The sequence below is a fragment of the Salmo salar genome, chromosome 17, assembly GCF_965601325.2.
Source record: "Salmo salar chromosome 17, fSalSal1, whole genome shotgun sequence".
In the NCBI taxonomy this organism is placed as follows: domain Eukaryota; kingdom Metazoa; phylum Chordata; class Actinopteri; order Salmoniformes; family Salmonidae; genus Salmo; species Salmo salar.
This window is the reverse complement of record NC_138307.1, coordinates 86,115,668-86,142,499: the sequence shown is the minus strand read 5'-3', so window position 1 is coordinate 86,142,499 and position 26,832 is coordinate 86,115,668. Positions and strand designations below refer to the sequence as shown.

Genomic DNA, 26,832 nt, shown 5'->3' with positions numbered 1-26,832 from the left:
TTGAGGTGTGAAGACAAACACAATCAAGACATCTTCATTTTAAATTTGTTATTTTGTGTGGCTCTGTAGGGAAAAAAATCTAATTTAATCCCTTTTTAGATTTAATTTCACGGCAGCAAAATCTGACAACTGTGGTGTGTACACTTTCACTAGGTACTGTAGGTCTATGGTGCAGCTATTACTGACAGGCACGAGAGAGAGAGAGAGAGAGAGAGAGAGAGAGAGAGAGATCCTACTGGACCGCAAGCTAATAGTGTTAGTCAAATTATGTTTTTATTCATAGCTGGGCCCGAATACGATAGGTGCAAGACGATTTACACGCAAGAGGAGGGAGAAAGGGTGAAATTGATCGATTGCCCGGGGGATAATCTGCCCAAAATTTTGGGTGGACATTCTCGGAATGTTAGCTCAGCTGCGGCAGCTTGAACCGGTCCGCCACTCCCCTGAAACTCTCCTGCCTCAGGGAGGACTACACCCTATTTTCGTCCACCTCTGTGAGGCACTAGAGGAGCCAAGCCCTCACACAGTATCTGCAACAAAATAAGAAACTGTTAGCTCGGTCTTTCAGCTAAAAACACTCAACAATTTTGAGGAATCTGTTATTCATTGGTGTTGTTGCATTACTGGACAATTGCAATGCAAAATCTGCCAGTAGAGCATCAGTAGCCTATTGATAGGCAGCTTACATAGGTTTACGTTGCAGAATATCTTTAATAGTATAACTTATGAGGATGGTGTTACTAAATTAATGAATAAATTGGTAAATTATTGGTAAATCATAACTTTCTACATCTGGACATTGAAATATGTATTTACCTTTATTTTCATATTCACTACCGTTCAAAAGTTTGGGGTCACGTAGAAATGTCCTTGTTTTTGGAAGAAAAGCTCATTTTTGGTCCATTACAATAACATGAAATTGATCAGAAATACTGTGTAGACATTGTTAATGTTGTAAATTACTATTGTAGCTGGAAACATGTTATTATTTATGGAATATATACATAGGCGAATTGAGGCCCATTATCAGCAACCATCACTCCTGTGTTCCAATGGCACGTTGTGTTCGCTAATCCAAGTTTATCATTTTAAAAGGCTAATTGATCATTAGAAAACCCTTTTGCAATTATGTTAGCACAGCTGAAAAACTGTCATGTTGATTAAAGAAGCAATAAAACTGGCCTTCTTTAGACTAGTTGAGTATCTGGAGCATCAGCATTTGTGGGTTGGACTACAGGCTTAAAATGGCCAGAAACAAATAACTTTCTTCTGAAACTCATCAGTCTATTCCATGTGAGAAATTGCCAAGAAACTGAGGGGTACGCTCTGTGTCTTCTGTCAGAGCAGGAGATGTGTTGTTAGAACTAGCAGGATGTTGATGTGATTCTAGTCTGTCAGAAAAGGAGATGTGTTGTTAGAACTAGCAGGATGTTGATGTGATTCTAGTCTGTCAGAACAGGAGATGTGTTGTTAGAACTAGCAGGATGTTGATGTGATTCTAGTCTGTCAGAACAGGAGATGTGTTGTTAGAACTAGCAGGATGTTGATGTGATTCTAGTCTGTCAGAGCAGGAGATGTGTTGTTAGAACTAGCAGGATGTTGATGTGATTCTAGTCTGTCAGAACAGGAGATGTGTTGTTAGAACTAGCAGGATGTTGATGTGATTCTAGTCTGTCAGAACAGGAGATGTGTTGTTAGAACTAGCAGGATGTTGATGTGATTCTAGTCTGTCAGAACAGGAGATGTGTTGTTAGAACTAGCAGGATGTTGATGTGATTCTAGTCTGTCAGAACAGGAGATGTGTTGTTAGAACTAGCAGGATGTTGATGTGATTCTAGTCTGTCAGAACAGGAGATGTGTTGTTAGAACTAGCAGGTTGTTGATGTGATTCTAGTCTGACTGATAATGAGAGTGGGCAGGGCTGATGCTTTTAGGACACACCCACTAGTGTAGAGAGGACGATATGGGCTGGCCGCTGTTCTGCAGTACCTTATGCTTTCCTCATCTCTTCCCCTCACATCATCTCATTTCACTCCTCCTGCTCCTCAACAGTGACTAATCCAAGCCAGAAGCAGGTAGAAAAGAGCAGATGTTCTGAGGTATCCTACCAGGACCGAGCTACTACTACTGTCACTGTGTTACTAGCTAGCTCAGGTACTTTCAACATTCTCTGATCTATGTACAGGTAATGTACTACGTTACAGATGGAGCTGCTCTGTTATGTCATGTTAACTTATGTCACTTAAAAGTTGTGTTATGTTTTGTCATGTTATGTTACGCAATATCATATTAAATTAAGTTATGTTAAATGCATAATGTACGATTCTAGCGCAATGACTGGAAGTCTACAGGTACATTAGCAATGCTACCGTACCTGGAGACTTCCAGTCATTGTGCTAATGCTAGATAGCATTTGCTCGTGAAACAACCACTACCTTCCTTCATAATGCACACAGAGACGTTAAAATGGTATTCATGATCCCTTTAACACTATTAAAGGTTATTAAATGTAAAGTTAAGTTATGTTATGTAATATAATATCATTGTTTCCTCTGTAGATCGGTTGGTAGGATGTCTCTGCTGCTTTGTTGGGCAGTGATGGCTCTGCACCTCGCAACAGGCAAATATAAAAGTTGAAACTTGAAATGAAACAGTGTGTGTGTAAATAGTTTAATTCAATGATAAAGAACACCCTCTGTGTTCTGTAAAACCATGTAACCTTTATTTAACTAGGCAGGTCAGGTAACTCTTTATCCACAATATAGCAGGTGGTGTAAAGCCATAACACATACGTTTTTCCAGTATCAGACTTTGATTGATAATGTCAAAGGCCACACTGAAGTCTAACAAAACAGCTCCCACAATCTTTTTATCATGATTTTCACTCAGCCAATCATCAACCATTTTTGTAAGCGTCGTACATGTTCAATGTCCACCTCTATAAGCATGCTGAAAGTCTGTTGTCAATTTGTTAACTGTAAAATTGCATTGTATCTGGTCAAACACAACTCTAAATGCTATAAAGTATTTGAGGTGCTACTTGGTCTAGCTTAGTTTGCACTTTTGGGATTATTCCATTAATTGCTTCAATGTACCAGGTAAACTAAGTCAACCACAGCTCTTGAACAGTACATACTGTAGGTGTGTGTTGTTGTTCCAGGGGTGGATGCTGCCTCGGGGGTGGTGAACACTACAGAGGAGGAGGTGGAAGGGGTGGACTCCCAGTCACCATGCCCAGCCGGGTGGCATCAGAATGAGCATCGCTGCTTCTCCTTCTACCCCGTCTGGGCCACCTGGGCCACTGCAGAGGTAATACTTGTAATAGAGAGAGACAATTACTAATTACTACTACTATTTCACAACCATTGATACTTCAAGACTAGCAAGCACACATTTACTTCAGGAAATGTCAATTTCTAGCCTGCATTGATCTTTGCTCCCTGAGGTACTGCCTGGGCTTTAGCTCAGCGGGCTAACACAGTGTTTTCTGGCTGTCCCTCTAGTCGTACTGCTCCCAGCACAGAGGGAACCTGGTGTCGGTTCACAGCCCTGGTCAACAGATGTTTGTCCAGGATCTGGTCAGGAGACACACATACCAGCCGGTCTGGATAGGAGGCTACGACGCAGCTCTGGTAAACTGGGTCAATAATTCATCAGTCAGTCAGTCTGTCAATCAATCTGTCAAATGTCTACAGGTTTAAAAACAAAAAGAAGTGGTTTCAATCAATTAATCAACCAATCAATGTTTTTCTGTGATAAGGAGGGGATGTGGCTGTGGAGTGACGGCTCAGCTGTTGACGATGTTTACTGGGAGGAGGATGAGCCCAGTAACTCTGGACAGGGGGAGAACTGTATGGAGCTACACACTGGAGGTACACACACACACACACACACACACACTCGGAGCACATTGAAATAACTGAAGTGTGATTTGTTGTTGCCTTGACAACAGGTGGGCAGGGTTGGAATGACGTGTCCTGTGGAGAGCTGAGGTTCTATGTGTGTTCTATGGAGACAAGGTAGCAGGATAACACTGTCTTGTATCTGGACATGTTCTTACAGAGACCATATTAACACTAAATTACATTCATGTATTTTTTCTTTTAGATCTAGTTTAGCAGCATTGCCAAGTCAGAAGGAAGCAGACGAGAGAGGTAGGATTGTCTTGGCCCATTGCCTAGGCTAGACAAAACGTTTATTTTGTTACAGGTACAGTTCCTTGTTGAATGGCACTCTGACATGTAGAAGATGACAGCTGTCTGATGATTAATGACGCTTGCGAATGCTATGCCATTTCAAACTTTAAAACATGTTGATCTGGCTAGAATTGTTTTTAAATTATGACACTTTTTGTCCTCCTATAAAATCTCTTCCTCTTTAATGGGATATCTTCAACATTATAAAGCTCCCTTTATTTAAATCTCCCACTTTAAATCTGACTTCCAACATTCTGTTCACTCTAAACAATGTGCCTTTGACACGAATCAGCTATTTTGACCCCTTACCCAGTAGCTTCGACAAAAACGTAGAGCATATTATTAGTCTACTCTGCTATTCAAATCTAAAATTAGAACAGAAATAACTTTTACCAGTCAAACTATACAGCTGTTTTGGTAACTGCATCAACTAGTTTAATGTAGCTAACTTCCTACTGTTGAATTAACTGCTATAGAACTAGTTTAATGTAGCTAACTTCCCACTGTTGAATTAACTGCTATAGAACTAGTTTAATGTAGCTAACTTCCTACTGTTGAATTAACTGCTATAGAACTAGTTTAATGTAGCTAACTTCCTACTGTTGAATTAACTGCTATAGAACTAGTTTAATGTAGCTAACATCCCACTGTTGAATTAACTGCTATAGAACTAGTTTAATGTAGCTAACTTCCCACTGATGAATTAACTGCATCAACTAGTTTAATGTAGCTAACTTCCCACTGTTGAATTAACTGCTATAGAACTAGTTTAATGTAGCTAACTTCCCACTGTTGAATTAACTGCTATAGAACTAGTTTAATGTAGCTAACTTCCTACTGTTGAATTAACTGCTATATAACTAGTTTAATGTAGCTAACTTCCCACTGTTGAATTAACTGCTATAGAACTAGTTTAATGTAGCTAACTTCCCACTGTTGAATTAACTGCTATAGAACTAGTTTAATGTAGCTAACTTCCTACTGTTGAATTAACTGCTATAGAACTAGTTTAATGTAGCTAACTTCCTACTGTTGAATTAACTGCTATAGAACTAGTTTAATGTAGCTAACTTCCTACTGTTGAATTAACTGCTATAGAACTAGTTTAATGTAGCTAACTTCCCACTGTTGAATTAACTGCTATAGAACTAGTTTAATGTAGCTAACTTCCTACTGTTGAATTAACTGCTATAGAACTAGTTTAATGTAGCTAACTTCCCACTGTTGAATTAACTGCTATAGAACTAGTTTAATGTAGCTAACTTCCCACTGTTGAATTAACTGCTATAGAACTAGTTTAATGTAGCTAACTTCCCACTGTTGAATTAACTGCATCAACTAGTTTAATGTAGCTAACTTCCCACTGTTGAATTAACTGCATCAACTAGTTTAATGTAGCTAACTTCCCACTGTTGAATTAACTGCTATAGAACTAGTTTAATGTAGCTAACTTCCTACTGTTGAATTAACTGCTATAGAACTAGTTTAATGTAGCTAACTTCCCACTGTTGAATTAACTGCTATAGAACTAGTTTAATGTAGCTAACTTCCCACTGTTGAATTAACTGCTATAGAACTAGTTTAATGTAGCTAACTTCCCACTGTTGAATTAACTGCTATATAACTAGTTTAATGTAGCTAACTTCCTACTGTTGAATTAACTGCTATAGAACTAGTTTAATGTAGCTAACTTCCTACTGTTGAATTAACTGCTATATAACTAGTTTAATGTAGCTAACTTCCCACTGTTGAATTAACTGCTATAGAACTAGTTTAATGTAGCTAACTTCCCACTGTTGAATTAACTGCTATAGAACTAGTTTAATGTAGCTAACTTCCCACTGTTGAATTAACTGCTATAGAACTAGTTTAATGTAGCTAACTTCCTACTGTTGAATTAACTGCTATATAACTAGTTTAATGTAGCTAACATCCCACTGTTGAATTAACTGCTATAGAACTAGTTTAATGTAGCTAACTTCCCACTGTTGAATTAACTGCTATAGAACTAGTTTAATGTAGCTAACTTCCCACTGTTGAATTAACTGCTATAGAACTAGTTTAATGTAGCTAACTTCCCACTGTTGAATTAACTGCTATAGAACTAGTTTAATGTAGCTAACTTCCCACTGTTGAATTAACTGCTATAGAACTAGTTTAATGTAGCTAACTTCCCACTGTTGAATTAACTGCTATAGAACTAGTTTAATGTAGCTAACTTCCCACTGTTGAATTAACTGCTATAGAACTAGTTTAATGTAGCTAACTTCCCACTGTTGAATTAACTGCTATAGAACTAGTTTAATGTAGCTAACTTCCCACTGTTGAATTAACTGCTATAGAACTAGTTTAATGTAGCTAACTTCCCACTGTTGAATTAACTGCTATAGAACTAGTTTAATGTAGCTAACTTCCCACTGTTGAATTAACTGCTATAGAACTAGTTTAATGTAGCTAACTTCCCACTGTTGAATTAACTGCTATAGAACTAGTTTAATGTAGCTAACTTCCCACTGTTGAATTAACTGCTATAGAACTAGTTTAATGTAGCTAACTTCCCACTGTTGAATTAACTGCTATAGAACTAGTTTAATGTAGCTAACTTCCCACTGTTGAATTAACTGCTATAGAACTAGTTTAATGTAGCTAACTTCCCACTGTTGAATTAACTGCTATAGAACTAGTTTAATGTAGCTAACTTCCCACTGTTGAATTAACTGCTATAGAACTAGTTTAATGTAGCTAACTTCCCACTGTTGAATTAACTGCTATAGAACTAGTTTAATGTAGCTAACTTCCCACTGTTGAATTAACTGCTATAGAACTAGTTTAATGTAGCTAACTTCCCACTGTTGAATTAACTGCTATAGAACTAGTTTAATGTAGCTAACTTCCCACTGTTGAATTAACTGCTATATAACTAGTTTAATGTAGCTAACTTCCCACTGTTGAATTAACTGCTATAGAACTAGTTTAATGTAGCTAACTTCCCACTGTTGAATTAACTGCTATATAACTAGTTTAATGTAGCTAACTTCCCACTGTTGAATTAACTGCTATATAACTAGTTTAATGTAGCTAACTTCCCACTGTTGAATTAACTGCTATATAACTAGTTTAATGTAGCTAACTTCCCACTGTTGAATTAACTGCTATAGAACTAGTTTAATGTAGCTAACTTCCCACTGTTGAATTAACTGCTATAGAACTAGTTTAATGTAGCTAACTTCCCACTGTTGAATTAACTGCTATAGAACTAGTTTAATGTAGCTAACTTCCCACTGTTGAATTAACTGCTATAGAACTAGTTTAATGTAGCTAACTTCCCACTGTTGAATTAACTGCTATAGAACTAGTTTAATGTAGCTAACTTCCCACTGTTGAATTAACTGCTATAGAACTAGTTTAATGTAGCTAACTTCCCACTGTTGAATTAACTGCTATAGAACTAGTTTAATGTAGCTAACTTCCCACTGTTGAATTAACTGCTATAGAACTAGTTTAATGTAGCTAACTTCCCACTGTTGAATTAACTGCTATAGAACTAGTTTAATGTAGCTAACTTCCCACTGTTGAATTAACTGCTATAGAACTAGTTTAATGTAGCTAACTTCCCACTGTTGAATTAACTGCTATATAACTAGTTTAATGTAGCTAACTTCCTACTGTTGAATTAACTGCTATAGAACTAGTTTAATGTAGCTAACTTCCCACTGTTGAATTAACTGCTATAGAACTAGTTTAATGTAGCTAACTTCCCACTGTTGAATTAACTGCTATAGAACTAGTTTAATGTAGCTAACTTCCCACTGTTGAATTAACTGCTATAGAACTAGTTTAATGTAGCTAACATCCCACTGTTGAATTAACTGCTATAGAACTAGTTTAATGTAGCTAACTTCCCACTGTTGAATTAACTGCTATAGAACTAGTTTAATGTAGCTAACTTCCCACTGTTGAATTAACTGCTATAGAACTAGTTTAATGTAGCTAACTTCCCACTGTTGAATTAACTGCTATAGAACTAGTTTAATGTAGCTAACTTCCCACTGTTGAATTAACTGCTATAGAACTAGTTTAATGTAGCTAACTTCCCACTGTTGAATTAACTGCTATAGAACTAGTTTAATGTAGCTAACTTCCCACTGTTGAATTAACTGCTATAGAACTAGTTTAATGTAGCTAACTTCCCACTGTTGAATTAACTGCTATAGAACTAGTTTAATGTAGCTAACTTCCTACTGTTGAATTAACTGCTATAGAACTAGTTTAATGTAGCTAACTTCCCACTGTTGAATTAACTGCTATAGAACTAGTTTAATGTAGCTAACTTCCCACTGTTGAATTAACTGCTATATAACTAGTTTAATGTAGCTAACTTCCCACTGTTGAATTAACTGCTATATAACTAGTTTAATGTAGCTAACTTCCCACTGTTGAATTAACTGCTATAGAACTAGTTTAATGTAGCTAACTTCCCACTGTTGAATTAACTGCTATAGAACTAGTTTAATGTAGCTAACTTCCCACTGTTGAATTAACTGCTATAGAACTAGTTTAATGTAGCTAACTTCCCACTGTTGAATTAACTGCTATAGAACTAGTTTAATGTAGCTAACTTCCCACTGTTGAATTAACTGCTATAGAACTAGTTTAATGTAGCTAACTTCCCACTGTTGAATTAACTGCTATAGAACTAGTTTAATGTAGCTAACTTCCCACTGTTGAATTAACTGCTATAGAACTAGTTTAATGTAGCTAACTTCCCACTGTTGAATTAACTGCTATAGAACTAGTTTAATGTAGCTAACTTCCCACTGTTGAATTAACTGCTATAGAACTAGTTTAATGTAGCTAACTTCCCACTGTTGAATTAACTGCTATAGAACTAGTTTAATGTAGCTAACTTCCCACTGTTGAATTAACTGCTATAGAACTAGTTTAATGTAGCTAACTTCCCACTGTTGAATTAACTGCTATAGAACTAGTTTAATGTAGCTAACTTCCCACTGTTGAATTAACTGCTATAGAACTAGTTTAATGTAGCTAACTTCCCACTGTTGAATTAACTGCTATAGAACTAGTTTAATGTAGCTAACTTCCCACTGTTGAATTAACTGCTATAGAACTAGTTTAATGTAGCTAACTTCCCACTGTTGAATTAACTGCTATAGAACTAGTTTAATGTAGCTAACTTCCCACTGTTGAATTAACTGCTATAGAACTAGTTTAATGTAGCTAACTTCCCACTGTTGAATTAACTGCTATAGAACTAGTTTAATGTAGCTAACTTCCCACTGTTGAATTAACTGCTATAGAACTAGTTTAATGTAGCTAACTTCCTACTGTTGAATTAACTGCTATAGAACTAGTTTAATGTAGCTAACTTCCCACTGTTGAATTAACTGCTATAGAACTAGTTTAATGTAGCTAACTTCCCACTGTTGAATTAACTGCTATAGAACTAGTTTAATGTAGCTAACTTCCCACTGTTGAATTAACTGCTATAGAACTAGTTTAATGTAGCTAACTTCCTACTGTTGAATTAACTGCTATATAACTAGTTTAATGTAGCTAACTTCCCACTGTTGAATTAACTGCTATAGAACTAGTTTAATGTAGCTAACTTCCCACTGTTGAATTAACTGCTATAGAACTAGTTTAATGTAGCTAACTTCCCACTGTTGAATTAACTGCTATATAACTAGTTTAATGTAGCTAACTTCCCACTGTTGAATTAACTGCTATAGAACTAGTTTAATGTAGCTAACTTCCCACTGTTGAATTAACTGCTATAGAACTAGTTTAATGTAGCTAACTTCCCACTGTTGAATTAACTGCTATAGAACTAGTTTAATGTAGCTAACTTCCCACTGTTGAATTAACTGCTATAGAACTAGTTTAATGTAGCTAACTTCCCACTGTTGAATTAACTGCTATAGAACTAGTTTAATGTAGCTAACTTCCCACTGTTGAATTAACTGCTATAGAACTAGTTTAATGTAGCTAACTTCCTACTGTTGAATTAACTGCTATAGAACTAGTTTAATGTAGCTAACTTCCCACTGTTGAATTAACTGCTATAGAACTAGTTTAATGTAGCTAACTTCCCACTGTTGAATTAACTGCTATAGAACTAGTTTAATGTAGCTAACTTCCCACTGTTGAATTAACTGCTATAGAACTAGTTTAATGTAGCTAACTTCCTACTGTTGAATTAACTGCTATAGAACTAGTTTAATGTAGCTAACTTCCCACTGTTGAATTAACTGCATCAACTAGTTTAACGTAGCTAACTTCCCACTGTTGAATTAACTGCTAACTTCCCACTGTTGAATTAACTGCTATAGAACTAGTTTAATGTAGCTAACTTCCCACTGTTGAATTAACTGCTATAGAACTAGTTTAATGTAGCTAACTTCCCACTGTTGAATTAACTGCTATAGAACTAGTTTAATGTAGCTAACTTCCCACTGTTGAATTAACTGCTATAGAACTAGTTTAATGTAGCTAACTTCCCACTGTTGAATTAACTGCTATAGAACTAGTTTAATGTAGCTAACTTCCCACTGTTGAATTAACTGCTATATAACTAGTTTAATGTAGCTAACTTCCCACTGTTGAATTAACTGCTATAGAACTAGTTTAATGTAGCTAACTTCCCACTGTTGAATTAACTGCTATAGAACTAGTTTAATGTAGCTAACTTCCCACTGTTGAATTAACTGCTATATAACTAGTTTAATGTAGCTAACTTCCCACTGTTGAATTAACTGCTATAGAACTAGTTTAATGTAGCTAACTTCCCACTGTTGAATTAACTGCTATAGAACTAGTTTAATGTAGCTAACTTCCTACTGTTGAATTAACTGCTATAGAACTAGTTTAATGTAGCTAACTTCCCACTGTTGAATTAACTGCTATAGAACTAGTTTAATGTAGCTAACTTCCCACTGTTGAATTAACTGCTATAGAACTAGTTTAATGTAGCTAACTTCCCACTGTTGAATTAACTGCTATAGAACTAGTTTAATGTAGCTAACTTCCCACTGTTGAATTAACTGCTATAGAACTAGTTTAATGTAGCTAACTTCCCACTGTTGAATTAACTGCTATATAACTAGTTTAATGTAGCTAACTTCCCACTGTTGAATTAACTGCTATAGAACTAGTTTAATGTAGCTAACTTCCCACTGTTGAATTAACTGCTATAGAACTAGTTTAATGTAGCTAACTTCCCACTGTTGAATTAACTGCTATAGAACTAGTTTAATGTAGCTAACTTCCCACTGTTGAATTAACTGCTATAGAACTAGTTTAATGTAGCTAACTTCCCACTGTTGAATTAACTGCTATAGAACTAGTTTAATGTAGCTAACTTCCCACTGTTGAATTAACTGCTATAGAACTAGTTTAATGTAGCTAACTTCCCACTGTTGAATTAACTGCTATAGAACTAGTTTAATGTAGCTAACTTCCCACTGTTGAATTAACTGCTATAGAACTAGTTTAATGTAGCTAACTTCCCACTGTTGAATTAACTGCTATAGAACTAGTTTAATGTAGCTAACTTCCCACTGTTGAATTAACTGCTATAGAACTAGTTTAATGTAGCTAACTTCCCACTGTTGAATTAACTGCTATAGAACTAGTTTAATGTAGCTAACTTCCCACTGTTGAATTAACTGCTATAGAACTAGTTTAATGTAGCTAACTTCCCACTGTTGAATTAACTGCTATAGAACTAGTTTAATGTAGCTAACTTCCCACTGTTGAATTAACTGCTATAGAACTAGTTTAATGTAGCTAACTTCCCACTGTTGAATTAACTGCTATAGAACTAGTTTAATGTAGCTAACTTCCTACTGTTGAATTAACTGCTATAGAACTAGTTTAATGTAGCTAACTTCCTACTGTTGAATTAACTGCTATAGAACTAGTTTAATGTAGCTAACTTCCCACTGTTGAATTAACTGCTATAGAACTAGTTTAATGTAGCTAACTTCCTACTGTTGAATTAACTGCTATAGAACTAGTTTAATGTAGCTAACTTCCCACTGTTGAATTAACTGCTATAGAACTAGTTTAATGTAGCTAACTTCCTACTGTTGAATTAACTGCTATATAACTAGTTTAATGTAGCTAACTTCCCACTGTTGAATTAACTGCTATAGAACTAGTTTAATGTAGCTAACTTCCCACTGTTGAATTAACTGCTATAGAACTAGTTTAATGTAGCTAACTTCCCACTGTTGAATTAACTGCTATAGAACTAGTTTAATGTAGCTAACTTCCCACTGTTGAATTAACTGCTATAGAACTAGTTTAATGTAGCTAACTTCCCACTGTTGAATTAACTGCTATAGAACTAGTTTAATGTAGCTAACTTCCCACTGTTGAATTAACTGCTATAGAACTAGTTTAATGTAGCTAACTTCCCACTGTTGAATTAACTGCTATAGAACTAGTTTAATGTAGCTAACTTCCCACTGTTGAATTAACTGCTATAGAACTAGTTTAATGTAGCTAACTTCCCACTGTTGAATTAACTGCTATAGAACTAGTTTAATGTAGCTAACTTCCCACTGTTGAATTAACTGCTATATAACTAGTTTAATGTAGCTAACTTCCCACTGTTGAATTAACTGCTATAGAACTAGTTTAATGTAGCTAACTTCCCACTGTTGAATTAACTGCTATAGAACTAGTTTAATGTAGCTAACTTCCCACTGTTGAATTAACTGCTATATAACTAGTTTAATGTAGCTAACTTCCCACTGTTGAATTAACTGCTATAGAACTAGTTTAATGTAGCTAACTTCCCACTGTTGAATTAACTGCTATAGAACTAGTTTAATGTAGCTAACTTCCTACTGTTGAATTAACTGCTATAGAACTAGTTTAATGTAGCTAACTTCCCACTGTTGAATTAACTGCTATAGAACTAGTTTAATGTAGCTAACTTCCCACTGTTGAATTAACTGCTATAGAACTAGTTTAATGTAGCTAACTTCCCACTGTTGAATTAACTGCTATAGAACTAGTTTAATGTAGCTAACTTCCCACTGTTGAATTAACTGCTATAGAACTAGTTTAATGTAGCTAACTTCCCACTGTTGAATTAACTGCTATATAACTAGTTTAATGTAGCTAACTTCCCACTGTTGAATTAACTGCTATAGAACTAGTTTAATGTAGCTAACTTCCTACTGTTGAATTAACTGCTATAGAACTAGTTTAATGTAGCTAACTTCCCACTGTTGAATTAACTGCTATAGAACTAGTTTAATGTAGCTAACTTCCCACTGTTGAATTAACTGCTATAGAACTAGTTTAATGTAGCTAACTTCCCACTGTTGAATTAACTGCTATAGAACTAGTTTAATGTAGCTAACTTCCCACTGTTGAATTAACTGCTATAGAACTAGTTTAATGTAGCTAACTTCCCACTGTTGAATTAACTGCTATAGAACTAGTTTAATGTAGCTAACTTCCCACTGTTGAATTAACTGCTATAGAACTAGTTTAATGTAGCTAACTTCCCACTGTTGAATTAACTGCTATATAACTAGTTTAATGTAGCTAACTTCCCACTGTTGAATTAACTGCTATAGAACTAGTTTAATGTAGCTAACTTCCCACTGTTGAATTAACTGCTATAGAACTAGTTTAATGTAGCTAACTTCCCACTGTTGAATTAACTGCTATAGAACTAGTTTAATGTAGCTAACTTCCCACTGTTGAATTAACTGCTATAGAACTAGTTTAATGTAGCTAACTTCCCACTGTTGAATTAACTGCTATAGAACTAGTTTAATGTAGCTAACTTCCCACTGTTGAATTAACTGCTATAGAACTAGTTTAATGTAGCTAACTTCCTACTGTTGAATTAACTGCTATAGAACTAGTTTAATGTAGCTAACATCCCACTGTTGAATTAACTGCTATAGAACTAGTTTAATGTAGCTAACTTCCCACTGATGAATTAACTGCTATAGAACTAGCAATGTGAAACATGTATTTTTAGATGAAACACTGATTAAGTTTGGTGAATAAGTGACTGTATGATTGTATGTGTTGTAATTGTCAAATAAAAAAATTTCTCCGAGTTTTGAAACAACTGTATTTTTTAAAACTGTTTTGAGTTTCGTACAAAGCGTTGCTAAAATGTACCACATACTTGTGAAAACTGCACCAAAGCAATGAAAAATATATATATCTCTTTCTCTCTCCTCCCTCCCTCCCCCAGAGCTGGTTGAAGAGGTGAGTATTTATGACGTCCTGTGGGAGACCAGTAAGAGAGTAGCAGATGAGACCCTCTACTCAGCCTTCCTCAGAGGGATGTATTCCAGACGTCTGCCTGCCCACTGCTATGCTGACTTCTGCCACCAGGAGATGCTATACCTGGACAGAGTCATCACCATGCTGCAGGTGAAAAGAAAATACATTAAATAAAACAAATACCGTAACGTTTTACTTACTATGACTGTGATACGTGGTTGTCATCCCTAGCTATCTTAAGATAAGTTGCTCTGTGTGTGTAAATGTGTGTATGCGTGTGTGTGAGCCAGGTGCTGATCAGAACAGTCCAGGGTCCTCCAGACATCATGCAGTTTCTCCAGAGAACACATCAACGCTACCAGGAGTCTCTGAAGGAGGCCCAGAACCAAACTCCACCACACCTGGTAAGAAGCTGTTATAACAATCACCCTTAATATACCATTTAAGATAATATGAAATTTAAGATAATATTTCTTAATATACCACTTAAGATAATATTTCTTAATATACAATTTAAGAGAATATATCTTAATATACAATTTAAGAGAATATATCTTAATATACAGTATATTACTGTCACGTCCTGGCCAGTATAAGGTTAATTGTTTTTGTAGTTTGGTCAGGACGTGGCAGAGGGTATTTGTTTTATGTGGTTCGGGGTGTTGTGTTTGTGTAAAGGGTGTTTGATTTAGTATTTCCGGGTTTTGGTTTATGTTTAGTAATTCTATGGTTAGTCTAGGTTGTGTGTTTCTATGTTTGGTTGATTGGGGTTGGGACTCTCAGTTGAAGGCAGGTGTTGTCTATCTGCCTTTGATTGAGAGTCCCATATATTAGGGTGTGTTTGTATGTGTTATTTGTGGGTGATTATTCTGTGTATAGCCTTGTGCCTTACCAGACTGTTTATTTGTCGAGTGTTCGTTTTTTCGTTATTTGGTATGTTCATTTTTGAGAGTAATTAAAAATCAAGATGAGCATTCACGTACCTGCTGCGTTTTGGTCCTCATTCACCGACAACAACCGTGACAATTACGCAGTAACTAAAGCTTAATAATAGCTCACCATACCAAACCTTAACAAACATTTCTTAACTTTATTAAGGTAATATCTCAAGTAAATCAAGTCATTGTTTATAGGGAAAATACAAGCAGAAGAGTGAATGTAAACCTGGGAAAAAATGCACTTCCCTCCACTGTGCCCAATAAAATACCATACAACCCTCCCCAAAGCAAAAAAACATTGACAACCCTGCCCTATTTTGGACCCCCCCCTCCCAACCTGTAAATGTAGATCTGTCCCATAGACTATAGAAAAGTAGGTAGTCTTTGAATTTGTAGTCTCACTCAACCCTCACACTTTCACCACTGCATTTCATATACAGTTTCTGTAGCCAAGTCTCCCTCTTTTCCTCAGAGAAAATGGCTTGATTCTACTGTTCAAAAGACATGACCCATAACACCGGTGCTATGTTTTTTAATTTTTATCATGATTCATTCATAAAGCATATCGCGGGCCGTTCTAAAACTAGGCTACTTGTGGACCGGACCGTTAACCATTTGTTTAGGCTACATCTTGATCAGTCATGTTACCTCATTAGCTAGCAATAGTTAACTACCTACGGGTGCGTTCAGCAGGATCAAGAATAAACATGCCTCTCTGATTGATGAAAAAGGAATAACGGCGGTAATATTCATAGAATTTCTGTCTTCGGTCTCATTTTATGTAGTGTCGTGTTGTCTCTCTTGTTGTGTGTGTGTGTGTGTGTGTGTGTGTATATACAGTTGAAGTCGGAAGTTTACATACACTTAGGTTATGTTAACAGACTATAGTTATTGCAAGATGGTTAGGACATCTACTTTGTGCATGACACAAGTCATTTTTCCAACAATTGTTTACAGACACATTATTTCACTTATAACTCACTGTATCACAATTCCAGTGGGTCAGAAGTTTACATACACTAAGTTGACTGCATTTAAACAGCTTGGAAAATTCCTGAAAATGATGTCATGGCTTTAGAAGCATCTGATAGGCTAATTGACATCATTTTAGTCAATTGGAGGTGTACCTGTGGATGTATTTAAAGGCCTACCTTCAAACTCAGTGCCTCTTTGCTTGACATCATGGGAAAATCAAAAGAAATCAGTCAAGACCTCAGAAAACAAATTGGAGACCTCCACAAGTCTGGTTCATCCTTGGGAGCAATTTCCAAACGCCTGAAGGTACGCATCCGTCATACTGCTAAGGAAGGAGATGTGTTCTGTCTCCTAGAGATGAACTTACTTTGGTGCGAGAAGTGCAAATTAACCCCAGAACAACAGCAAAGGACCTGGTGAAGATGCTGGAGAAAATGGGTAGAAAAGTATCTATATCCACAGCAAAACGAGTCCTATATCGACATAACATGAAAGGCCACTCAGCAAGGAAGAAGCCACTGCTCCAAAACCGCCATAAAAAAAGGTGGCAGCATGATGTTGTGGGGGTGCTTTGCTGCAGGAGAGGCACTGAGTTTGAGGCCTTGAAATACATCCACAAGTATATCTCCAATTGACTCAAATGATGTAAATTAGCCTATCAGTCCACAGTTATCTTCTGGATGACTCTCAAAAAACTTGGTTCGACCACAAACCCAAGGGCTCTTTTAAATGTAACCAGTGCAACCATTGCAGAAATATTGCACAGAAAAAGTGTTTTGTTGAGACTGCTTCCAAAATGGAGTATTACGCCAAGCATTTCATTAACTGCAAAACCACTCATGTCATCTATAGATTGGAATGTCCACAGTGCAAGGTGTTCTAAATTGGACGGACAAAGAGACGCCTTCAAGACCGCTTAGCGGAACACAAGTATGCCATACGGGTAGGCAATAAAGACTACCCCATGGCAAGGCACTACAAGTCCTTACACCATGGCAACCCTGCCTCCCTACAAGCTATGGGTATTGATCATGTTCCGGCCTCTATTAGAAAAGGGGACCGTCTTAAACAGTTAAACCAAAGGGAAAGTTTTGGGATTTATAAACTACAGGCCACTAAGTACCCTGGTTTAAATGAAGATATGGATTTCCCACCCTTCCTGTAGGGTCGTGATAAGTCAATTTGCTGTCATCTAGTGGACAATTTGCTCAATTGCCCTCAGCTATGTTTAGACTGTTGTTCATGTTTGGCTGTGGTCTAGTGTACTATGGAATATATTTCTTTCTTATTCTTCACACTTCTCCCAGTCATATTTAAGGTTAGAACTACCTTTCTAAGTGTTCTGATACTTCTAGCTTGGAGTTGTATTTTTATGATAACATAGCTACAGTATTTCACTTTTTAATGTGCATAGTATTGCTTACTAGGTGTGTCCAATCAATTTTGTAACCACTCCCTCTTCAAATTATGGCTAATTGGAAAAGCTGTTCAAAAGAGGACATTGTATTATTTCTTTGTACTCCCTGACGAAGGCCATGCAGGCGAAACACGTCGGATTTTTAAAACTTTTTCTATTGAACATGCCATACAAATAAAGGTATTTTAATTAATTATATGAAGAGTGCCTTGGTCCTCCTTTCTTTTTGATGACCAATTCACCCCTTTTGCCAAAGAGCACCTTCTGTCTACCAAAATGTACTATTGTGTACCTTAGTAGCGCTTCCCTTCCTCATCTTTCTACTAGCCTATCAGAAGCTTCCAAAGCCATGACATCATTTTCTGGAATTTTCCCAAGTGTTTAAAGGCACAGTCAACTTAGTGTATGTAAACTTCTGACCCACTGGAATTGTGATACAGTGAGATAGATATAAGTGAAATAAATCTGTTTGTAAACAATTGTTGGAAAAATTACTTGTGTCATGCACAAAGTAGATGTCCTAACCGACCTGCCAAAACTATAGTTTGTTGACAAGAAATTTGTGGAGTGGTTGAAAAACGAGTTTTAATGACTCCAACCTAAGTGTATGTAAACTTCCGACTTCAACTGTATCTACTTCAAATACCTTACTATTATCTGTCCTGATGCATAGTCACTTTACCCTGCCTCCATGTACATACTGTATCAACCTCAAATGCCTTATACCTCTGCACATTGATCTGGTACTGGTACTCCCTGTATATAGCTCCACATTGATCTGGTACTGGTGTTCCCTGTATACAGCTCCACATTGATCTGGTGCTGGTATTCCCTGTATATAGCTCCAAATTGATCTGGTACTTCCTGTATATAGCTCCACAATGATCTGGTACTGTTACTTCCTGAATATAGCTCCACATTGATCTGGTACTGGTACTTCCTGTATATAGCTCCACATTTATTTTATTCCTCCTGTTACTTTTATTTGTGTTATTATTTTTTAACTCTGCATCGTTTGGAAGGGCTCGTAAGCATTTCACAGTAAAGTCTACACCAGTTGTATTCAGCGCATGTGACAAATAAATGTAATTCTCTTTTCCTCCTCCTCCGTCTGCCTACAGAACTGGTCCTCCATCCAGCCCTCTGCAGCTGTGTTTCAGTACCTTCACACCTTCCATAACCACATAGTAAACTCCCTGTCTCTCTTCCTCCTCCTCCTCCTGCCTACAGAACCTGTCCTCCATCCAGCCCTCTGCAGCCGTGCGTCAGTACCTCCAGAGCTTCCATGACATTGTGAATGAGGAGCCCATCTACTGGCTGGTGTCTCTGCTGCCCAGAGCCCTGCTAAGACCTTACCTGGCAAAGAACCTGCCCCTGGGAGAGAGGACCAGACCAGGCCCCAGGCCCTGCCTCTACCCCTGGCTAAGCCTCTTCCCCTGCCCCTGCTACCAGTGGGGGGGAGAGGACATGAAGTCAGACCAGAGGAACCAGAAAGACAAGTCAGGGGCATATTACAGGTATCTTGAAGTTTATAGCCTATGGAGGTTTATAGTGTCTCAACTCAACTCACAAAACATTGTTGTGTTTAATCTTGTCAAGTGTGGTGATATTGTGGAGTGACTCTTTTCTAACCTGTTTCTCTCTCCAGGCTTCTACTGGAGAAGTACCAGGATGTGATAGATGTCTTTAAGGCTGTCAACATCTTCAGAGTCCAGATGATCAACGAGAAGGCTCTCTTCACCTCCAGGTGCGGTTAGCCCAACTTAGGTCTACAGTTAGCCCGACTTAGGTCTCCAGTTAGCCCGACTTAGGTCTACAGTTAGCCCGACTTAGGTCTACAATTAGCCCGACTTAGGTCTACAATTAGCATGGTCCTGCTATTTAATTCTACAGTTAGCCTGGTCCTGCTATTTAATTCTACAGTTAGCCTGGTCCTGCTATCTAATTCTACAATTAGCCTGGTCCTGCTATCTAATTCTACAGTTAGCCTGGTCCTGCTATTTAATTCTACAGTTAGCCAGGTCCTGCTTACTAAGTATACAGTTAGCTTGGTCCTGCTAAACAAGTCTTGCCAGGTCTCCCTCGCAAAACAGGCTCTCAACCCTACGGATCTCCATAGCCTGGGTGCCAGTCTAATTTGTGATATCATTCTACTCCTTGTCAACATAATTTGGCATATGACATGGAGTACAGGAAGTGGAATCCCAACCAGGGAATTTGGATGTTGAAGTTGTGGGAACGTACATTTTTGGTTTACCATTGGTTCTGGGGAGGAAGCAATAACTTTACTGAACGGTAAAACGGAATTCTGAAAGCCTGTTCTGGGAACGTTAAGTTTTAGGTTCCAGGGAGGTTTCTGAGAACGTCTTACTATGGTTCTAGGGAGGTTTCTGAGAACGTCTTACTATGGTTCCAGTGACGTTTCTGAGAACGTCTTACTATGGTTCCAGGGAGGTTTCTGAGAACGTCTTACTATGGTTCCAGGGAGGTTTCTGAGAACGTCTTACTATGGTTCCAGGGAGGTTCTGAGAACGTCTTACTATGGTTCCAGGGAGGTTCTGAGAATGTTCTACTATGGTTCCAGGGAGGTTCTGAGAACGTCTTACTATGGTTCCAGGGAGGTTTCTGAGAACGTCTTACTATGGTTCCAGGGAGGTTTCTGAGAACGTCTTACTATGGTTCCAGGGAGGTTTCTGAGAACGTCTTACTATGGTTCCAGGGAGGTTTCTGAGAATGTCTTACTATGGTTCCCCGAACATTTTCCTGTGAGGTTTTATTTTAATGCTCAGAGAAACGGAATTATTGGTTATTTTGATTTTTTTTTTTTGTTCGTTAAAACGTTCACTGAATGTTTCAATAATACTTTTAACAAAAGTTGTAGCTTTTTTTGGCTTAACTTTTTTAAAGTCCAAGCACAAATAGGACAAGGGCCGCAACTTTATGCGCTAGCTGGGATGTTAGCACAAAACAGGTCTGGATTTCAGGCTCTCAGTCAAACACTACAGTAGAACATGTGTATCACATTAACCACGTGATCTCTGTATTAATGTTAAATATCTCTGTGATGTTCATCTCTGTATTACTAGCTGGCAGCGTAATATAACTGAGGTCATATATAATGTTGTCTCTGGCTGGAGCGTCCTAATACTTTTAACCTGTTATGGCTAGGGGGCAGTATTTTCACGGCGTGGATAAAAAACATACCCGATTTAATCTGGTTACCACTCCTACCCAGTAACTAGAATATGCATATACTTATTACATATGGATAGAAAACACTCCAAAGTTTCTAAAAACTGTTTGAATGGTGTCTGTGAGTATAACAGAACTCATTTGGCAGGCAAAAAACCTGACAAGGTTTCAGGCAGGAAGTGGCCTGTCATGACAAGGTGTCCGTTCTTCTTGTCTCTGTTTATTGAAGAGTGAGGATCTTAGCTGTCCCGTGACACTTCCTACGGCTGCCATAGTGGTCTCAGAAGGCGGGTAAAAAGCTGAATCGTGGCTTTGCAGGCTCTGGATGAAAAAAAGTAGCGTGTTTGGGGTAGTGGCTGGTATACAGTACTGTGAGACTCAGGCTCGTGCCCGCGTCGACCGAAAGCTTTGTTTACTTTCCTCAGTTTAGCTAAAAGGAGATTCCTGGGTCGCAATATTATCGCTTTTTTACGAGAAAAATGGCATAAAAAATGGATTTTAAACAGCGGTTGACATGCTTCGAAGTACGGTAATGGAATATTTTGATTTTTTTTGTCACGAATTGCGCCATGCGCACGACCCTGATTTACCATTTCAGATAGTGTCTGGGACGCACGAACAAAACGCCGCTATTCGGATATAAACGATGGATTATTTTGGACCAAACCAACATTTGTTATTGAAGTAGCAGTCCTGGGAGTGCATTCTGACGAAGACAAACAAAAGGTAATGAAACTTTTATAATAGTAAAGCTGATATTGGGTGAGTGCTAAACTTGCCGGGTGTCTAAATAGCTAGCCCGTGATGCCTGGGCTATGTACTTAGAATATTGCAAAATGTGCTTTCACCAAAAAGCTATTTTAAAATCGGACATGTCGAGTGCATAGAGGTCTGTATCTATAATTCTTAAAAATAATTGTTATGCTTTTTTGTGAACGTTTATCGTGAGTAATTTAGTAAAATGTTAGCGAATTCCCCCGGAAGTTTGCGGGGGGTATGCTAGCTTCTGAACGTCACATGCTAATGTAAAAAGCTGGTTTTTGATATAAATATGAACTTGATTGTACAAAAACATGCATGTATTGTATAACACAATGTCCTATGGGTTGTCATCTGATGAAGATCATCAAAGGTTTAGTGTTGCATTTAGCTGTCTTCTAGGTTTTTGTGACATTATATGCTAGCTTGAAAAATGGGTGTCTGATTATTTCTGGCTTGGTACTCTGCTGACATAATACTAATGTTTTGCTTTCGTTGTAAAGCCTTTTTGAAATCGGACAGTGTGGTTAGATAAAGGAGAGTTCTTATCTTTAAAATGCTGTGAAATAGTCATATGTTTGAAAAATGGAAGTTTTTGTATTTTAGAGGAGTTTGTAATTCGTGCCACGCCCATCATTGGATAATGGAGCAGGAGTTCCGCTAGCGGAACGTCTAGATGTGTAAGAGGTTAAATATCAAATCAATTCTATAAATCAATTAATATCTGATGTAATCTAATCCGGTCTGTGTAATATTATCCTAGTTGGTTTCCCACTGGTGACGAGGAGGAAGTGGAAGACCAACCCAACCTGTGGAGTCTGGACCTGACGTTAGCGTGAGTGACGTATTTACTTATGACATGTTTATCTTGTAATTGAAATCAGTCGAGGATTGTGTACAACTGATAATGTGACTGAGTTTTTCTTTTTAACTTTCACATTTATTTTCTAACACACGGTCCCCCCCTCCCAACCCCCCCTCCCCCCCTCCCAAAACAGTTATTCTTTGCAAAAACTCCCAATTTAGACCAGCCCACTGTGCTTAAAGATGGACCGGCCCATCTGGCCCCAAACTGTCTTATGGCCAGTTCGTTTCTGGTTTATAGTGACTCTAGGGACAGCTATGTCAGGAGAGCCTTTCAGATAAGATGTGTTATCGTTCATTGGTCTTGTTTGTCCTGTCCCTTAAATCTGGTTGTTTCTGTCTCTCTTCTCTAGGTGAAGCTGTAGCAGTGCAGCTGTATAATACAGGGAGCTGTGTGTGTTTGGCTGTGTGTGTTGGTTTTCACACTGGGCAGGACTGTTCCTCTTGTCAGACATATTCCCAATATTCCACTTTTATGTTTGAAACTTCTCCCCAACAACTACTGTTTAAACTGTATTAATGCAATAACACAATGAATGTACACATCTAATAAATGTCAACAAAGGAGCTACAATAAAATAAAAAACATTTAGATAAAATCAATGAAACTGTGTGAACTGTAAAATGGTATTTTCTTATGGGTGTTGCAATATGAATATTATATCAGCCAATCACATTGCTGTTCTCTTCCACAATCAGAAGAATTGCTCTGGCTAGCCAATAAACAGATGGTATTTCTTCCAAGAATTGACCAATCAGAAAAAGCTAAGGTTGCCCGACTGGCACTTGGCCAATATTTGAATTCTCCATTATATAAACTGTTGTATTTTTCCTGTGTTCATGTTTTTATATTCATGTTGGATCCACTGATTTCAAACAAATTAGACAATAGTTGTCCTTATCACGCCTAATTTCTGTGTCTTTAATTATTTCCTGGATTTACAATCAAAACAACTTGGCTAACATTATGGTTTCTATGTAAACCTGTTCTTAAATGAATAGATCAAACCCTTTCTCTTTGGGAAGTACCAAACGTAACTCCTGTTAACACTTTCACCCTTCTGGGTATAACGTGTGAAGTTCCAATCCTGACGAGTGGATTGAGAAAAAATAGAGGGTTTTAAATCAGAATTTATGGTCTGGATGACAATGACAGATTTACATGGCGAGGAGCGAGGATGTGACGTTCGTCATTAAGGGTAGACGAAGGCGCTGCGCGAGTTGGGTTCATTATTTTATTTTCAATGTGAACCAGCAAAAACAAACAATACAACGAACGAAAAGCTATGCGTGTAAACACATGTAACACCAAGACAAGACTCCCTCAACTGACTGTGGGGAAAAAAAAACACTAAACAAGCAAAAGGAAGAGTTATCTATTCAAAACGTAGATCAAAAAAAGTCCAGTTGCCAAGACAACCAGTACAAATTCCATCTAGACACTGTTGCTCTAGAGCACACAAAAACTATACATACTTCGGCCTAAACATCAGCGCCACAAGTAACTTCCACAAAGCTGTTGTCATGGCTTTCTTCAGAACGAGAGGACCAAAGCGCAGCGTGGTAAGTGCTCATGATTTATTCCACTATGAAACACTTGAACAAAAAGAAAACAAGCCAACAGTTCTGTTATGTACAGGAAAACTAAACAGAAAACTACCCACAAACACAGGTGGGGAAAAAGGCTGTTTAAGTAGTGATTCCCAATCAGAGACAACAATAGACAGCTGCCTCTGATTGGAAACCATACTAGGCCAATCAAAGAAAAAGACAACATAGAAATATAACACATAGAATGCCCACCCCATGTCACATCCCTGACCTAACCAAACAGAGAAAAACGTCTCTCTCATGTCAGGGCGTGACAGAGGATAGTTAGAAGCCCGATGGTTTCTCCCATAAAATTTGCACGGTAAGAAAAAATAAGCAGAAAATCAATGAGTCTAGAGTGAATACAGCAGCTGATGTCAGGATTCCATACCAGGTCTGTGTCTGTGAGTGTGTCAATGTTGGTAGAACATGAGCCCCGAATTCGCTCCAATGATTAATTATTGGTTAGCGCAACCACTACCTCCAAACGTGTGTGTGTGTGTGTGTAGTGTGTGTGTGTGCTGTGTGTGTGTGTGTGTGTGTGTTGTGTGTGTGTGTGTTGTGTGTGTGTGTGTGTGTGTGTGTGTGTGTTGTGTGTGTGTGTGTGTGTGTGTGTGTGTGTGTGTGTGTGTGTGTGTGTGTGTGTGTGTTGTGTGTGTGTGTGTGTGTGTGCGTAGTGAGTGGCTCTACCAGTGACTTCTTACCTGCTCCTGTATTACTGAGTGGTAGATGGACAGTCCTCTCTGTTTCCCTATCTCTCTCTCTCTCTCCAAGACTGGTGATAGTAGGATTTAATATTTTTTCATAAAAACATGTTAACCTGTTATGGTATAGGGGTCAGTATTTTCACGGCCGGATAAAAAACGTACCCGAATTAATCTGGTTACTACTCCTGCCCAGAAATCTAGAATATGCATATAATTAGTAGATCTGGATAGAAAACACTCTAAAGTTTCTAAAACTGTTTCTTGAATGGTGTCTGTGAGTATAACAGAACTCATATGGCAGGCCAAAACCTGAGAAGATTGCTATACAGGATGTGTCCTGTCTGTCAATTTGTTCTCCTTCTAGGGCATCTCTATCAAAAATACAGAATCTTTGCTGTAACGTGACATTTTCTAAGGCTTTCATTGGCTCTCAGAAGGCGCCAGAAAGTGGAATGAGAGCTCTCCAGTCTCAGGGCGAAAAACAGCAGGAGTTTTTTGTGAGTGGTTCTGCTGAGAACAATGACAATGGAGCGCGTGTGCATGAGAGTACCTCCTTTTTTTTCTTTCAGTATTTGAACGAATACAACGTCGCCCGGTTGGAATATTATCGCTATTTTACGAGAAAAAATAGCATACAAATTTATTTTAAACAGCGTTTGACATGCTTCAAAATACGGTAATGGAATATTTAAAAAAATATTGTCACGAAATGGTGCAGGCGCGTCACCCTTCGGATAGTGACTTGAAACGCACGAACAAAACGGAGCTATTTGGATATAACTATGGATTATTTCGAACCAAAAACAACATTTGTTGTTGAAGTAGAAGTCCTGGGAGTGCATTCTGATGAAGAACAGCAAAGGTAATCCAATATTTCTCATAGTAAATCTGAGTTTGGTGAGGGCCCAACCTTGGTGGGTGTCAAATTAGCTAGCCCATGATGGCCGGGCTATGTACTCAGCATATTGCAAAATGTCTGCTTTCACCGAAAAGCTATTTTAAAATCTGACACCGCGCGATTTGCCATAAAGGAGTTCTGTATCTATAATTATTTTAAGAATTATGTTTTTTGTCAACGTTTATCATGAGTAATTTAATAAATTCACCGGAAGTTTTCGGTGGGTATGCTAGTTCTGAACATCACATGCTAATGTAAAAAGCTGGTTTTTGATATAAGTATGAACTTGATTGAACAAAACATGCATGTATTGTATAACATAATGTCCTAGGAGTGTCATCTGATGAAGATCAAAGGGTTAGTAGCTGCATTTAACTGTGTTTTGTGTTTTATTGACACATGTCCTTGCTTGGAAAATGGCTTTGTGATTATTTTTGTCTATGTACTCTCCTAACATAATCTAATGTTTTGCTTTCGCTGTAACGCCTTTTTGAAATCGGGACACATGTGGTTACATCAAGGAGAAGTGTATCTTTAAAATGGTGTAAAATAGTTGTATGTTTGAGAAAGTTGAATTATGACATTTTGTTGTTTTTGAATTTGCCGCCCTGATATTACACTGGCTGTGTCCCGCAGGTCTAGCGTCCCACCTAGCCCATAGAAGTTAAGGGGGAAACAATTTAAATGTCTTGGAATGGCCTAGTCAAAGCCCAGACCTCAATCCAATTGAGAATATGTGGTATGACTTAACCTGTTATGGCTAGGGGGCAGTATTTTCACGGCTGGATAAAAAAACGTACCCGATTTAATCTGGTTACTACTCCTGCCCAGTAACTAGAATATGCATATAATTATTGGCTTTGGATAGAAAACACTCCAAAGTTTCTAAAACTGTTTGAATGGTGTCTGTGAGTATAACAGAACTCATATGGCAGGCAAAAACCTGAGAAGATTTCATGCAGGAAGTGGCCTGTCTGACAAGGTGTCGTTCTTCTTGTCTCTGTTTATTGAAGAG

General features: G+C 37.8%; 1 protein-coding gene across 2 annotated transcripts; it reads left to right on the top strand.

The window, feature by feature from the left end:
• Positions 1-1,975: 1,975 nt before the first annotated feature.
• On the top strand, positions 1,976-23,078 carry LOC145861447 (uncharacterized). Of its 2 annotated transcripts, none has more exons than XM_082964334.1 (13): positions 1,976-2,154; positions 2,559-2,620; positions 3,161-3,309; positions 3,504-3,632; positions 3,761-3,872; positions 3,953-4,019; positions 4,108-4,154; positions 14,446-14,627; positions 14,768-14,881; positions 19,038-19,324; positions 19,456-19,554; positions 22,522-22,593; positions 22,976-23,078. In XM_082964334.1, the coding sequence occupies exons 2-13, from the start codon at positions 2,572-2,574 to the stop codon at positions 22,977-22,979; spliced, it is 1,311 nt and encodes a 436-aa protein (XP_082820460.1). In that variant the 5' UTR covers positions 1,976-2,154; positions 2,559-2,571; the 3' UTR covers positions 22,980-23,078. The 2 variants fall into 2 exon arrangements, with proteins under 2 accessions (XP_082820460.1, XP_082820459.1); XM_082964333.1 differs by having other exon boundaries at positions 1,976-2,185.
• The last annotated feature ends 3,754 nt before the right edge of the window (positions 23,079-26,832 follow it).

Excerpts from the sequence above, each read along its gene's own strand:
- LOC145861447 (XM_082964333.1), top strand. Across the intron at positions 3,310-3,503 it reads CCACCTGGGCCACTGCAGAG|TCGTACTGCTCCCAGCACAG; the intron begins GTAATACTTGTA and ends CTGTCCCTCTAG. Across the intron at positions 3,633-3,760 it reads GAGGCTACGACGCAGCTCTG|GAGGGGATGTGGCTGTGGAG; the intron begins GTAAACTGGGTC and ends TTCTGTGATAAG.